Here is a 14,214-nt window from a genome sequence, read left to right as displayed (position 1 = left end):
GCCCTCTACATTCAGGACACGCCCTCTACATTCAGGACACGCCCCCTTTCACTTCCACCTGTACTTTGCATCGTGTTGTCAATCAAAAGGGATGGCCGTTTGAATAGTGAATAGGCCCCGCCCCCCCAGAGGTCGCTGGACAGACTGCTTCATCCTGTAAATAACCTTTATTCAGGTCCAGAACCACCAAGTCCCGTCGGATTTTGTAAAAATGTTCATGTACAGAGAAAAAATAAAAGTACAAGGAAAGTTCCTGCAGCATCTGATTCTCTCACATTTGAAGATTTAATTTCATGTTTTAATTGAACGCCACAGAAACTACGGCTCTTATCTTGAAGTATGCAGAGGTCGGAGTGGGTGGGGCTTAACTCTCTCTCTAAAAAGCAGGACTCACGCAGGTGAGAAGCCTTTTCCAAAAAGATTTTATTAGTTGATGACAAACACAATAATTCATGCGGAGAGTAAACGATGTTCTTCACCTGTGCGGCCATGTCGACCTCACACAGGTGAGAGTCTCCTGGAACGTTCTAATCCACATCACGATTCACACGTTCAACACTTTCAGTCCACAGGAAGTCTGCTTGGTCCACATTCACACGGGTGAGAAGCCGAACGCCAGAGGTGAGGTCAGAGTCAGTTGGTCCAGCAGAGAACTCGGGTGAAGAGTTAAGACTTCCATCTTTTGTGGGGGGGGACGACTTTTTCAGGCGCATCCAATTTGGTGACGAGTAACTAATCTGTTGATTCTCAGACGCGGCGTCGAAACAAATGAGGCGTTCAGGGACGGTCTGCCAGGTGTTCAGAATGTGAGGCGCCGCGGTGAGTTCAGGGTCATAAGCAGTGAATTCAAGTCCCAGTGACGTTGCCGTGGCGCCTTCAGGGAACGTTGGAGCGGCGCGGGAGGCGTGGCGCCGCGGCGCTCTGCCGGCTCTCCAGCGTGTGCTGCACCATGTCTTTCCACTGGTCGTCGGAGATCTCCCGCGCCCACGGCGGCACGCCCAGAGACGGCAACGCCACGGCCGCCATCGTCCTCTTCACCAGCTCCACGTGGTCTGTGGGAGGGGCAGAAAGAGGTCAGCCAATCCCGGAGGTGACGTCACTCGGCGTGTCGCCACACCTGGACGTGACGTCGCCACACCTGGACGTGACATCACAGCGTTGCTCAGGAAGACTCACCTGCATCCATCGGTATGGACACTCGGCTCCGCTGAGCTGCTGCCACTTCGGGGTCGTCCTCGTCATCGCTGTCTGGAGGCGGAGCTTCTGGGAGGTGGAGCCCCATCACCTGTGAGATACAGACGGGTGAGACACAGACGGAGGCGGTGGCAGGTGAAGTCACCTGTATCTGGGGGGATCTCACCTCTATCCTGTGTTGCACCTCCTGCAGCGAGTCAGTGTGAGAAGGCTCCTCCCCCCTCTCCTCCTCCCCCACCTCCTCCTGCTGCTCGCTGGGCTCCTGGTTCAGAGGCTGGTAGTAGTAACCTCCACTGTTCACCACCTCCTCCTCTTCCTCTTCCTCCTCCTCTCCATCCACCTCCATGCCTCCCCCGTCCTCCCCCGCCTCCCCGCCGGGCCATATGGCGCCTCCTGCTGGCGCCAGCCCCGCCTCTGCTGGACGCTCCTCCTCCCCCAGCTCGTCCTCGGAGCTCGGCAAGACTCGTTCTGGTCCCATCACACGGCTCTTCACTTCCATCCAAGGAGGGGCAGTACTGAGGGGCAGAAACACAGTGAGGGGCAGAAACCCTGTGAGGGTCAATACTGAGGGGCAGAAACACAGTGAGGGGCAGAAACACTGTGGGGGGTAGTACTGAGGAGCAGAAACACTGTGAGGGGCAGAAACACTGTGAGGGGTAGAAACACTGAGGGGCAGAAACACTGAGGGGCAGTACTGAGGAGCAGAAACACTGTGAGGGGTAGAAACACTGAGGGGCAGAAACACTGAGGGGCAGTACTGAGGAGCAGAAACACTGTGAGGGGCAGAAACACAGTGAGGGGCAGTACTGAGGAGCAGAAACACTGTGAGGGGTAGAAACACTGAGGAGCAGAAACACTGTGGGGGGCAGAAACACAGTGAGGGGCAGAAACACTGTGAGGGGCAATACTGAGGGGCAGAAACCCTGTGGGGGGTAGAAACACTGTGGGGCAATACTGAGGGGCAGTACTGAGGAGCAGAAACACTGTGGGGGGTAGAAACACTGTGGGGCAATACTGAGGGGCAGAAACCCTGTGAGGGGCAGTACTGGGGGGCAGATAGATGATAATGTACACATCAAATGGAGAAATACTGCCAGAGAGAAATTTCACTGAAAATTTCTGTTTCGTAATAAGTTTACTTCACTGACGTCATCGCGGTACTGCAAGTTCTGCTAGCTATCCGCAACTGACCGAACCGGGCCTGACTGCACCGAACCGGACCGGAGCTGACCCTATCCCAGCCCCCCCTGGTCGTGGGTTCGATTCCCGGTCTGACTGACATCCGGGTACCTCGCCGAGGAGCACGGACGGAGAGCAGCTCCGAGGCTAACAGCTAACGAGGCTGACAGCCGCTACTTTACGGTTGAGTGTTGATCTATCCGGTGACCAACCGGCCACCGGTGCGCAGTCTTACCTGTCCCCGTCCTCACCTGTCCGTCTGCCCGCGCAGAGCTGCTGCAGTTAGCCGTTAGCCGCTGCTAGCTGCAGCTGCTGCACTGACAGTTCCGCATACGTCACGTAACGGCAGCGTCACTATGCAAACTTTTCAGAATAAAACAACGTGAACGTTCTTATTCAACTACCCTATGGGCTAAAATTGGGAATTACATATATATATATATATATATATACAATTATATAAAGAAATTGATTGTAAAAATGTAATTGAATATCATGATTACAAAAATAAAGACAAAGCATTCATAGTTGATTTCACAATTCTAATTGGAAAATTTCACATTAACAAATGCCGTTTGGCAAAGGTAAACCCTAATTTTGTTAAGTGCTATATTGAATTTAAGGAACACATTAAAACACTACGTAACATAAACACACAAAAAAATAAACAGTAAACTATTTAAAGAACTTTTACATAAAGAATATTGAGACCCTTTGCTCGCCTGGTCATTTTTACATTTTTATTAGATCATGTTGAAAATATTTTTAAAAAAACTTTAGAATTACCTGTCATATGCTTGTGTTATTCGTGTCTGTTAGAGTTTTTTCTTTTGGTTGTGTTTGATTGTTAAAGAAGCTAAAGAAATAAAAATCTGCCTGTTTAAGTTATTTATTGAATTTGAAGAACACCTTAGAATATTGAATATTATGAACACGCAAAAAAAACATTAAATTCATCAAATCCTTTCCAAAAAAGAACAATGACTACCTTTGCCCCCTTTGCATTTATCTTGTTTCCTCTCAATTCATATATTTAATTTGTGCTTTCTATTTAAAAGGTTGACAACCCTTTTATCATATAGAAGTTAAAATGTTGAATTTTATACATTATTGTGAGCGCATAGTGTGTTTGAAGAATTGTACCTTCTTTGTTCAATTCATTCATTCATTTCCAAATTTATTTCGAGCTACACAACACAGGCATAAAAGCCAGAAAAAAATACAACAAAAGAAAAAATAAAATCAACACTCGAGCTCGAAAAGGAGCGGGAAGAAGACAAGCTTATTAACTCCCACCCCTGTTCATTAACTTAAATAATAATGATAATGTGGCTGCTACAATAACACTGTTAAAATAAAACAGAAAATAAAACAACAACAAAAACAGCCATGACATATAGTCTGTTAGATAATGTAAGATATTACTAATACAATATAATCACTTAGTTATTTCTTGTTAACTGAATTACATGTTATATCCTCTTACAATAATAACAACCATAATGATAAAAATAATGATACCAACAACAATAATAACAATAATAACAACTGCAATAGTATAATAGTAATAACAACAACAGACTTCATCATTAGCTAGATCTGACCATTAAAGTATTAAAGTATACATCACTTTGTATTCATCAGTTCAAGTACCCATTTCCTCCTTCTGGTATTTGGACCATACCATTTTTTTATATCTTGATTTGAACTGATGAATATTTGGACATTGTTTGTGCTCTACTCCCATTTTGTTCCAGAGTTTAACTCCACATACAGACACACACATACTTTTCGTAGTGGAAGACACTGCTTGAACCTTAAAGTTATCACACCCCCTCAGGTTATATCCACCCCTCAGGTTATATCCACCCCTCAGGTTTAACCCCCCCCCCCCCCCCCCCCCACACCCCCTCAGGTTATATCCCCCTTCTGTGCGTGCAAAAAGCATTTGTATTCTTGCAGGTAGCACATTTTTATTAGCTTTAAACAGAAGTTGGGCAGTAGAGAATTCAACTAAATCATGCAATTTTAACAAATAAAGTTCTGTTAAAAAGAAAACGTGTATTTATTAATGTGTTTATTTATGCGTGGAACCGCGTGTATGTTTGTGAGCACTTCAGAGTGTGTGTGTGTGTGTGTGTGTGTGTGTGTGTGTGTGTGTGTGTGTTGGAATAATTCTTAATTTTTAGAGGTGTTTGTTTGTTTCCACAAACAGAAACTTGAGACAGTAAATGGAGCTTTTTGTTTCCATGGCAACACTTATCCGAGAGGATGAAAGAGGCTCGACCGGAAATGAAGCAGAACTTGTAAAGATCGTCTAATGACACGAAGTGAGGCTCCGTCGGAAATATGTGACGCAATAAACCTGAAAACAACAAATGAAACATTAAATATTTCTGGGAGAGTACACGTTTTATTACTCACGTCACCAGTTATTGACATTTATCAGTTATCCGAGCTCCTCATATTGTTTATTAATCGCGACAATAATATTAATATTAATTATGAGAGTGAGCAATGAGAGTTTGGTGTCGGGAGTTCGGTCGGGAGTGAGCGCTCTGTCCTCGCCCCTCTCTGGATCTCGTAGTAACGGTCACCTGCAGAAACACACCGGGGCTCGCGGCGCCGCACCGACCGCCAGACGGAGCTGCAGCCGGCTGCAGGACACCGACCCCCCGCCTCTCCGCCGCTGGTCCCGGTTCGCTCGGTCCTCCCGATGTCCGCCGTGGCGGGTCGGAACCGGTGCGTGGCCTGCGGCTAACGATGACGTCAGCGGTCCCGAGCCTCCTGCCCGCGTGAGCCGATCCATCATCGATCAGGTAATCGGTTTAACTTCGCTACAGGATGACGTCGCTGGTCAACGGTTGGCTCAGGTGTGCTGTCATGTCTGACCTCAGAACAGTGGTCTAAACAGGAACCTGACCCGGATCAGGTTCCACAGCTCACCTGGACCAGGTACCGTTCCCGACCAGCAGTACTGGCGTGTACCAGCAGAGGGCAGAGCGTCTCTAAGGCTGCAGCTGTTTCCCTGCAGGGTTCCAGGTGTTCCAGGATGCTGCCGGCCTCCATCCAGATCACAGGTGAGTTGCTGTCGGCAGCCGAGGTCCAGGACATCTGCGAGAGCCTGAAGGAGGACAGCGTGCGGCTGCTGTCCGTCCGCGGCTGCCAGCTGTCCGACCGCGACTTCAGCCGGGTCTGCCGCAGCGTGGCGGAGTCCCGCTCACTCGCTCAGCTCAACCTCAACCTGGGCGTGGTCTCCGGAATCAGCCGCACGCGACACCTGGCGGACGCCCTGAAGGCCAACCGCTCCCTGCAAACCCTGTTGTGAGTACACGCCTGAACACTGGCCTCTGATTGGCCGCTGCCGGCAGGTAACCACGTGGTCTGACGTACTTGTCCTCCAGCCTCCATGGCAGCCCCCTGCTGGACGCCGGCCTGGTGACCCTGAACGCCGCCCTGACCTCCCACCCGACGCTGGTCTGCCTGGACCTGGGGGACTGCATGCTGGGAGACCAGGCTCTGGGTCTGATCTGTGGGATGCTGCCGCCGGACGGAGCCAAGTCAGGTACGCTCCACACAGAGGTCCACACAGACCACCCAGAGCTCCACCTAGAGCTCCACATAGAGCCTTGAAGACCACCTAGAATCTTCTTCAGTCTGGAAGACGTCACGCTGAAACTTTGCTAAAAAATGTGGCAACAAAAACAAAGATTACAGCTTGGAAGAGAAACACTGTCATGTCGGGGTCCTGGAGGTCAACTGGAGGTCAACTGGAGGTCAACTGAATCCACCCATTTTCAAAACAGACTCCCTGCGAGCACCACTTGAAAACCACCTGATCGCAGAGTTTTGTACCTCCCCCCCCCCACCACACACACACACACACACACACACACACACACACACACACACACACACAGTTCCGCAGTAGAAACAAAATGAGACCCATTTGAATAATTCATGAGTCTGAGGGCGGCGCTTCAGCGAGGGTGTCAGAGGACTCGGGTGACCTGAAGTCTCCGGCTCACCTGTTGGCAGCCGGCCAATGTTCTGGTCTTTAACCCTTCAGTGTCTTCAACGCTGTCCCTGAGGTTTCTCCTCACGCAGGTTTCCCACAGCTCAGGTGTGACCTGGTCCCGGAGGGCGGGTCCTGGCGGAGGTCCAGGGTGACTAATGGTTGGTTTGGGTTGCAGGTCTGAGGGAGCTCACGCTGAGCGCCAACCCAGGAATCAGCTCCAAGGGCTGGGCGCGACTCGCCATCGCCGTGGCTCACAGCTCGCAGCTGCGTGTGCTCAACCTGGACTACAACCCCCTCGGTAACCATGGCAACACATCCACAGGAACACCACGGCCACACAACAGGGTTCTGATGGTTCTAATGGTTCTGACGTTCTCCAGGTGACCAGATCGCGGGGATGCTAGCGGTTGCCGTTGCGTCCAGCAGAACTCTGGAAGTGTTGGACCTGGAAGGAACCGGACTGACCAACCAGTCTGGTCAGGTGAGTCCCCGTGCTACCAGGTAACTGTTCTAAAGGTACTGGAGGTTCTGGTGCCTCCTAGTGGAGACTTGGTTCTGGTTAGAGTTTGATTCTTGACTTGGACACGGTACTGGTTCTGATTCTGGTTTGTGGTTCTGTTGGTGTCCTCAGGTTTTTCTGGACATGGTTGAGAACTACCCGACCAGCCTGAAGGTTCTGGTTCTGACGGAGAACGACGTGACTCCGGAGCTGCAGCAGCAGATCTGTGACCTGCTGTCTGAGGGGGAGGAGGACGAGGATCGTGAGGCCCCGCCCCTCATGCTCCCAGGCCCCACCTCCAGCAGCGCATTGCAGCCAATCAGAGACAAGTACCAACCAATCAGAGACAAGTACCAACCAATCAGAGACAAGTACCAGCCCCTGGCCTGGCTCCCCCACAGCAGTAAGGGCTGAACGCTGCCTCTGTCCCCCGTCCTCACCCCCACCCTTCCTGTCTCTGTAGACCTGGTGGACCAGTTCCAGTCCGGTTCCTGTGGACCTGGTGGACCAGGTCCAGTCCGGTCATGTAGACCTAGTGGACCTGGTCCAGTGCGGTCCCTGTAGACCTGGCGGACCTGGTCCAGTTCGGTCCTGTGTGGTGTTTAGACGTCCTGGTGACAGTAGGAGGTTTGTGTTGTTTGTAGTTGTGACTGCAGTTCTTATTAATCCGTATTAATGGACGGCCGGTTCTTCTTCTGTGGTTCTGAAGATCCGCCAGTACAGAACCGGAGCGTTGTGGACCGACTTACACGGTGTTAATCTATTTAATCTGCTTTCTTTGGCGATGCCACGTCACCTTGTGTCTGTAGGAAGTGACCACAGGAAGTTCCTCAGTCACACATTTACTCTTCAAAGTAAAGCGTTTTAACGAGCTTCCTGTGAAGGTTCGAGAAACGAGCTGATCCGTTCGTTTTATCATATCGATGAAACTGGACTCTCACAACTTTCCTCCAGTCTGTGTGGGTTTGGATCCGCCTCTTTAAAGTGAGTTCAACCTCACCTGCCGGGTTCCTGGTCATCACCATGGCAACCCTACCCCGGATCTGAACTGAACCTGCTAGAAAACTAAAATCTTCGAGTTAAACGAGTAAAACGTGTTTTATTTCTCAGGTTTCTTATTGTTTTGTTTTCATCTCGTCTTTACCAGAACTTTCCTTTACGATCGAACGCGGAGGAAACACTGAAGCTTTTTCTGATTCAAGTGTAAATAGAGTAGAACAGAACGTTTTACTGACGAGCCTCGGACGGACCGTTCCACGTGTTTCTTAGCACAAACACAGGAAGCGGCTAGCGGGTGTTTAGAAGCAGCTCCTTTAAGTCTGCTTCTGCGCTGTGATTGGCTCCCGGCGGGCCGAAGCTGATTGGTGTCTCTCTGACCCACAGACCCCGCCCCCCAGATGGTGCTGCTGACGTCAGGTGTAGGTGAGAGCTTATTGGCTGAGACCGAGATGTGACCCCGCCCCCTCACACACGCACTGACGTCACGTGTTCAATGATGAATGTAGCTACGGCGCTGCTGATTGGTCCTGCTGCTCTGATGTCACAACAATAAAACTGTTTACAGCTTCCTACGAAACAAAGGCTCTGATTGGTCCTTCGGTCACACGTTTACCATCAACCTGTTGTGTGGTTCTTGTCTCTCACCTCAGAAAAAGTATCCGAGTAACAGCAGGACTCTTACTTACAGGGGTCATATTACGTATATAAAATCCACTTCCTAAATGTTTTTCAACAGTACTAATCGTCCCCATACCTGGACTGACGTCCCAGAAGTGAAGACAGTCTGTCCTCTCTGTCCCTGGCTTGTTTCAGGTTTTAAAAAGTGTGTTGCTCCAACCAGCCAATCAGAGATCAAACCCTATATAGTGTCATCGGGGGTTTAGCCAATCCCAATCAAGGTAGGCCCTCCCTTTGACTCCTCCCACAATTAGGCAGCTCTGCTCTGGCACATGGCACCACGAGAGGAAGTACTTCCTCCTCTTCCCAAGATGGGCATGTGTGGGCGGAGCCAGTCCAGCTCACACAGACACAGCAGATTCTGAATGCAGCTCCTATGATCCAATATTGAAATGGAGGAAAATCAAGGAGGAGCTAGAAACTTAGAATACTGAAGGTTTCTGGACCGACCAGACCAGGAGGAGGAGGAGAACAGGAGGAGGAGGAGGAGGAGGAGGAGAAGGAGAACAGGAGGAGGAGGAGAACATCTGGAGGATAGGAGAACTTTAAAGTTTGTATATCGTGACTGTGAGTTAAAACGTGAACAGAACAACCGAACAAACTTCACATTCAACACTTCGGTCCACAGTGAGTCAAAGTACTCAAGTACTTTCTCTTTCCAGAGTATCTTTTTAAAGTATTTATCCCCTTTGAACATTTCTACATTTTGTCACATTAAAAACACAAACGTGTTTTATTGGATTTCCTGTCAACAGACCAACACGACGTGACGTGGAAGGAAATGATTTATGTTTTTTTTATGTTTTCACTAATCGTCTCCTGCTGTTAGAACATCTGAACTCTTCTGTTCTCCTCACATCTGGAGAACATTTGGAGAACATCTCAGTGGGACAGTGGAGGTTCTTGAGATGTTCTCTATAACCAGGAAATAAAACAACAAGTTAAAGTTTTCGCAGGAGCGAAGCAGCCGTGTGTGTGTGTGTGTGTGTGTGTGTGTGTGTGTGTGTGTGTGTGTGTGTGTGTGTGTGTGTGTGTGTGCGTGTGTGTGTAACAAACTCCATCCAAATCACTTTATCCTGGTCAGGGTCGCAGGGCGCTGCAGCCAATCCCAGCTAACTATGGACGAGGACAGGTGAGGACAGGTGAGGACAGGTGTCCAGTCCATCACAGACATTAACTGTATGTTGTCCATAACATTCTGCTGCTTTCTCTTCCACTCTAGAACTTTAGAACTTCAGAAGAAACTTTTCTTTAATTCCTTCTGTTGTTTTGAACGTTTCTCTGTGTGTCTTTTCACCGTGACTCAGCAGTTTCCCTCCTGGAGACCAATAAAGGTTTATCTAATCTTATATTGAAACTCCGACAGAACGCGAAGGCATCAGGAGCACCCGCCCCTCGGGGGGTCGCGCTGGGATTGGATGAGAATTGGTGACGTCAGGAGGAGGAAATAACACGAGGAGTTGAACAACACGGTGACAGAACAGAACCAGAGAGGAGCAGAGAGGAAGAGGAGGAGGAGCAGAGAGGAAGAAGAGGAGAGAGAGGGAGCAGAGAGGAAGAGGAGCAAAGAGAGGGAGCAGAGAGGAAGAAGAGGAGAGAGAGGGAGCAGAGAGGAAGAGGAGCAAAGAGAGGGAGCAGAGAGGAGGAGGAGCAGAGAGAGAGAGCAGAGAGGGAGCAGAGAGGAAGAGGAGCAAAGAGAGGGAGCAGAGGAGGAGGAGCAGAGAGGAGGAGCAGAGAGAGGGAGGAAGAGGAGCAGAGGAGCTGAGAGGAAGAAGAGGAGAGAGAGGGCGCAGAGAGGAAGAGGAGCAAAGAGAGGAAGAGGAGCAAAGAGGAGGAGCAGAGAGAGAGAGCAGAGAGGAGGAGGAGGAGCAGAGAGGAAGAGGAGCAGAGAGGAGGAGCAGAGAGAGAGAGCAGAGAGGAGGAGGAGGAGCAGAGAGGAAGAGGAGCAGAGAGGAGCAGAGGAGCAGAGAGGAGCAGAGAGGAGCAGAGAGGAGCAGAGGAGCAGAGGAGCAGAGAGGAGCAGAGGAGCAGAGAGGAGCAGAGGAGCAGAGAGGAGGAGCAGAGAGAGAGAGCAGAGAGGAGGAGGAGGAGCAGAGAGGAGGAGGAGCAGAGAGGAAGAGGAGCAGAGAGGAGCAGAGGAGCAGAGAGGAGCAGAGGAGCAGAGGTGAGTCCACCTCCGGTTCCACCGATCAGACTGATGGTTTGTTTATTTCTCTGCAGGAGATGAAGAAAAGTGTCTCAGTGGAAAAGAGCTCTAATAATTTTAATTCAAAAATTCAAAAACCTGATTAAAATATCAAAAGTATCTGTGATGAAATAAGGTGTCCCCTCCCCTCCCCTCCCAGATGGGTTCCCAGGTGTCCTCGGAGCTCCAGGACCTCCACGTCGTGGTCGTCGGCGGAGGATTCGCAGGAATCGCAGCAGCTCAGCACCTTAAATCCCACCAAGTTAAATTCACTCTGATTGACATGAGAGACGCTTTTCATCACAACGTGGGCGCACTGCGAGCGTCTGTACAGCCCGGTAACGCCGCCACACTGCAGCCTGACCCCTGACCCCTGACCTTTGACCCCTGACCTCTGACCTGTGGCCAGGCTTCGCCCGGAGGACCTTCATCCGGTACGCCGGGACGTTCGGAGAGGACTTTGTTCAGGGTCGCGTAGAGCGAGTGGACCTGGAGAGCCAGACGGTCGTCCTTCAGGGGGGGCAGGTGAGGAAGCTGTGTGTGTCTGTGTGTGTGTGAGTATGGGGGGGTTTCCATGGTAACCGCAGGCAGCAGCTGATTGGCCGCCTGGAGGTGATCCTTGTCCCTGACCCGGTTCTGTGCAGGAGATCCGGTACTCTCACCTGGTCCTCTGCACCGGGACCGACGGGCCATTCCCTGGGAAGTTCAACACGGTTTCTTCTCATCAGACGGCCATTCAGAAGTACGAGGACTTCATCAGTGAGGTCTGGACCGGGCCGGCGGGGGGTCTGAAGCCCCAGTGCTGGTCCGGCTTGTCTGACCCCCCCTTGTGTGTGCAGGTCCAGGCCGCCGACTCGGTGCTCGTGGTGGGGGGCGGGTCCACCGGGGTGGAGATGGCTGCTGAGGTCAAGACGGCGTTCCCCACCAAGAAGGTAACCCTACTCAGACCCAGGGGCCCGAGCCAGGCTGACCTCTGACCTCTGACCTTTCGCCACCCCAGGTAGTCCTCATCCATCCCAGAACCGACCTGGGGGACGCAGAACTGCTGCCAGGTGTCCGAGACCAGGCCAAGAAGGTCCTGCTGGAGAAAGGAGTGGAGCTGCTGCTGGGTAGGACCGAGGGACCCGGGCAGAAAACCAGCGACCCGGGAAGAACTGCAGGACTCAGGCAGGTCCGCCTGACCCGGTTTCATGACCCTGTGTTTGTGTTACAGGAGAGAAGGTGTGTGACCTCCATCAGCTGCAGCTCAACTCCACCCAGAAGGACATGCAGGTCTTCACTGAGACCGGAACCAGACTCACTACAGACCTGATCATCTCCTGCACCGGACTCCGGATCAACACCTCGGCCTACCAGTCCACACTCAGTCAGTACACACACACACACACACACACACACACACACACACACACTACAAACCAGCATGGGACCAGTCCAGGAAGTAGTTGGACACTAAACTGGTCAGACGGTCTCAACCAGACCAGAATCAGGTCTTGGTTCTCTGCTGTGTGAAACCTCCACTCTAGCACCTGGACTCCAGACCACCACCAGGTAACGGCCGGTGTTCCACCAATTAAATACATTTGTCACAGTTTGTCTCACGTTCTGTCAGAGTTCCGTCTTGTCTTGTGTCGACGAGCTGGACGACGATGACAGTCGCAGTCTCGTCCCCCCAGGGGGCGTGGCAGGAAAGCAGCTTCCTGTTGCTCTGCTGGTCTCTGGTCCTGGTCTTGGTCTTGGTCCTGGTCAAAACCAGGAAGTGTCCAGAACCGAGGAAGTGTCCAGAACCAGGAAGTGTCCAGAACTAGGAAGTGTCCAGAACCAGGAAGTGTCCAGAACCAAGGGTCAGTTCTTAACGGGGGGTTCAAGATGTGTTTCAAGAGCAAAAGGTCAAACCACCAGAGCTCAAAAACTATTTCTAAACACCAACCTGGACCTGGACCAGGGTCGAAACCAGGAGCCCAAACAGGTCCAGGACCACCGTGAACCCGGTCCTGGACCTACAGCCGTCTCGAGGCCAGCTCTAAACCGGTCTGAACCAGTCCAACCTCAGAGTGGGAAACACTCCCCCCGGTGTTTGGTCGCTTCGTCTCGGTGTATCTGAGAGAACAAAGGCTGGTTTGAAGAACTGGTCACTGAATCGGACCGGAACCTCCTCCAGACCTGCTGACTGGTTCACGAGCCTCCAGAGGGAACGAGAACACGGCGTCTCGTTGTTCCTGCGGAATCCGCCTGAGGAGACTTTAGCTCCTCTGTGGTCGCGGCGGCTGCGGCGGTCTGACGGCTCCTGCTAACGCCACCTTGTGTTCCCTCAGGTTCCAGCATGGCGGAGAACGGCGCCCTGCAGGTCAACCAGCACATGCAGGTGGAGGGTTTCTCCAACGTCTTCGCCGCCGGCGACTGCGCTAACGTGAACGAGCCCAAGATGGCGTACCACGCTGCTCTGCACGCCGTGGTCGCCGTCACCAACATCATCAACGGCGCGTGTGGCAGAGAGCTGACGACTTATCGTACAGGTAACGTGGCGAGGCCGGGTCTCCCCGCCGGTCCTGAGATGGATGTCCTTCATCTGGTCTGTGGTTGGTTGCTAGGTAACGTCACCATGCTGATGGCGATGGGATGGAACGATGGCGTCGGCCAGTTCAACGGCTACCAGCTCCCTCGGTTCCTCGTCGCTCTCGGAAAGAGTCGCAACCTGCTGGTGTGGAAGAGCTGGTGGGACATGAAGCAGACAGAGCACTGACACACACACACACACACACACACACACACACACACACACACACACACACACACACACACTCACACACTAACACACACACACACACGCACACACACACACACACTCACACACTAACACACACACACACACACACACACACACACACTCACACACTAACACACACACACACACGCACACGCACACGCCAGGTGCCTTACCTTGATGTAATTCCGGACCATCAACAGATCTTTGTGGGACGCCTCCTTCATGTTAACCATGTTTATAATTTTCAAAATAAAATAAAAGCAGATTCTCAATGTTGTTCGTTTTGCCTTCATTCTATCTGCCGATTGCTGACAAATACTGCAGCAGCTGATTACAGTTTGCAGTTACATTTAAGAAAAAAAAAGGAAAAGTTACTTTATGAGATAAAAAAAAGCAGCGAGTACTTCATCGTGATGTAAAAATGTAAAAGTAAAAAAGTAATTTGTCTCTCAGATGTTTAATGTGGGAGTTGAAGGGTAAAAATAACTCGTCCTTTAATGTATACGTGTTGTGTGTACCTGTACCAGCTAGCCCTGCAAATTGATTTGTAAACAGGATGAAATTCTCAATCACAGGCACTGACTCACTACTGCCCCCTACCTCACCGGATGACTTATATAGGTAACAATAATCTTAAAGGTGCAATCAAGTACCAGCTCGTCTCAATCTATAATACGACCTTCTACCACTAGAGG

General features: G+C 51.0%; 3 protein-coding genes across 5 annotated transcripts; 2 read left to right on the top strand and 1 right to left on the bottom strand.

Annotated features, from left to right (window-relative positions):
• Window positions 1-153: 153 nt before the first annotated feature.
• Window positions 154-2,723, bottom strand: mea1 (male-enhanced antigen 1). 3 transcript variants are annotated; one of them, XM_080482102.1, is made up of 4 exons: window positions 2,625-2,722; window positions 1,361-1,709; window positions 1,177-1,285; window positions 154-1,052 (listed from the first exon to the last, which is right to left on the bottom strand). In XM_080482102.1, exons 2-4 carry the CDS (start codon window positions 1,691-1,693, stop codon window positions 877-879), a joined length of 618 nt encoding a protein of 205 aa, XP_080338228.1. In that variant the 5' UTR covers window positions 1,694-1,709; window positions 2,625-2,722; the 3' UTR covers window positions 154-876. The 3 variants fall into 3 exon arrangements, with proteins under 3 accessions (XP_080338228.1, XP_080338226.1, XP_080338227.1); XM_080482100.1 differs by having other exon boundaries at window positions 1,361-1,938; window positions 2,070-2,701; XM_080482101.1 differs by having other exon boundaries at window positions 192-1,052; window positions 2,609-2,723.
• A 2,224-nt stretch (window positions 2,724-4,947) lies between these two features.
• lrrc73 (leucine rich repeat containing 73) lies at window positions 4,948-8,463 on the top strand. The gene is made up of 7 exons (XM_080481176.1): window positions 4,948-5,192; window positions 5,408-5,697; window positions 5,778-5,938; window positions 6,567-6,689; window positions 6,772-6,872; window positions 7,023-7,293; window positions 8,274-8,463. Exons 2-7 carry the CDS (start codon window positions 5,426-5,428, stop codon window positions 8,342-8,344), a joined length of 999 nt encoding a protein of 332 aa, XP_080337302.1. The 5' UTR covers window positions 4,948-5,192; window positions 5,408-5,425; the 3' UTR covers window positions 8,345-8,463.
• A 1,578-nt stretch (window positions 8,464-10,041) lies between these two features.
• aifm2 (AIF family member 2) lies at window positions 10,042-13,795 on the top strand. Its single transcript, XM_080482414.1, has 9 exons — window positions 10,042-10,731; window positions 10,913-11,090; window positions 11,162-11,277; window positions 11,397-11,516; window positions 11,592-11,684; window positions 11,753-11,861; window positions 11,966-12,118; window positions 13,068-13,268; window positions 13,344-13,795. Exons 2-9 carry the CDS (start codon window positions 10,913-10,915, stop codon window positions 13,493-13,495), a joined length of 1,122 nt encoding a protein of 373 aa, XP_080338540.1. The 5' UTR covers window positions 10,042-10,731; the 3' UTR covers window positions 13,496-13,795.
• The last annotated feature ends 419 nt before the right edge of the window (window positions 13,796-14,214 follow it).

This window comes from Lipophrys pholis (genome assembly GCF_963383615.2).
Source record: "Lipophrys pholis genome assembly, chromosome: 15".
NCBI classification, from domain to species: domain Eukaryota; kingdom Metazoa; phylum Chordata; class Actinopteri; order Blenniiformes; family Blenniidae; genus Lipophrys; species Lipophrys pholis.
The sequence above is the reverse complement of the archived record's forward strand: the minus strand, read 5'-3'. Positions and strand labels throughout refer to the sequence as shown.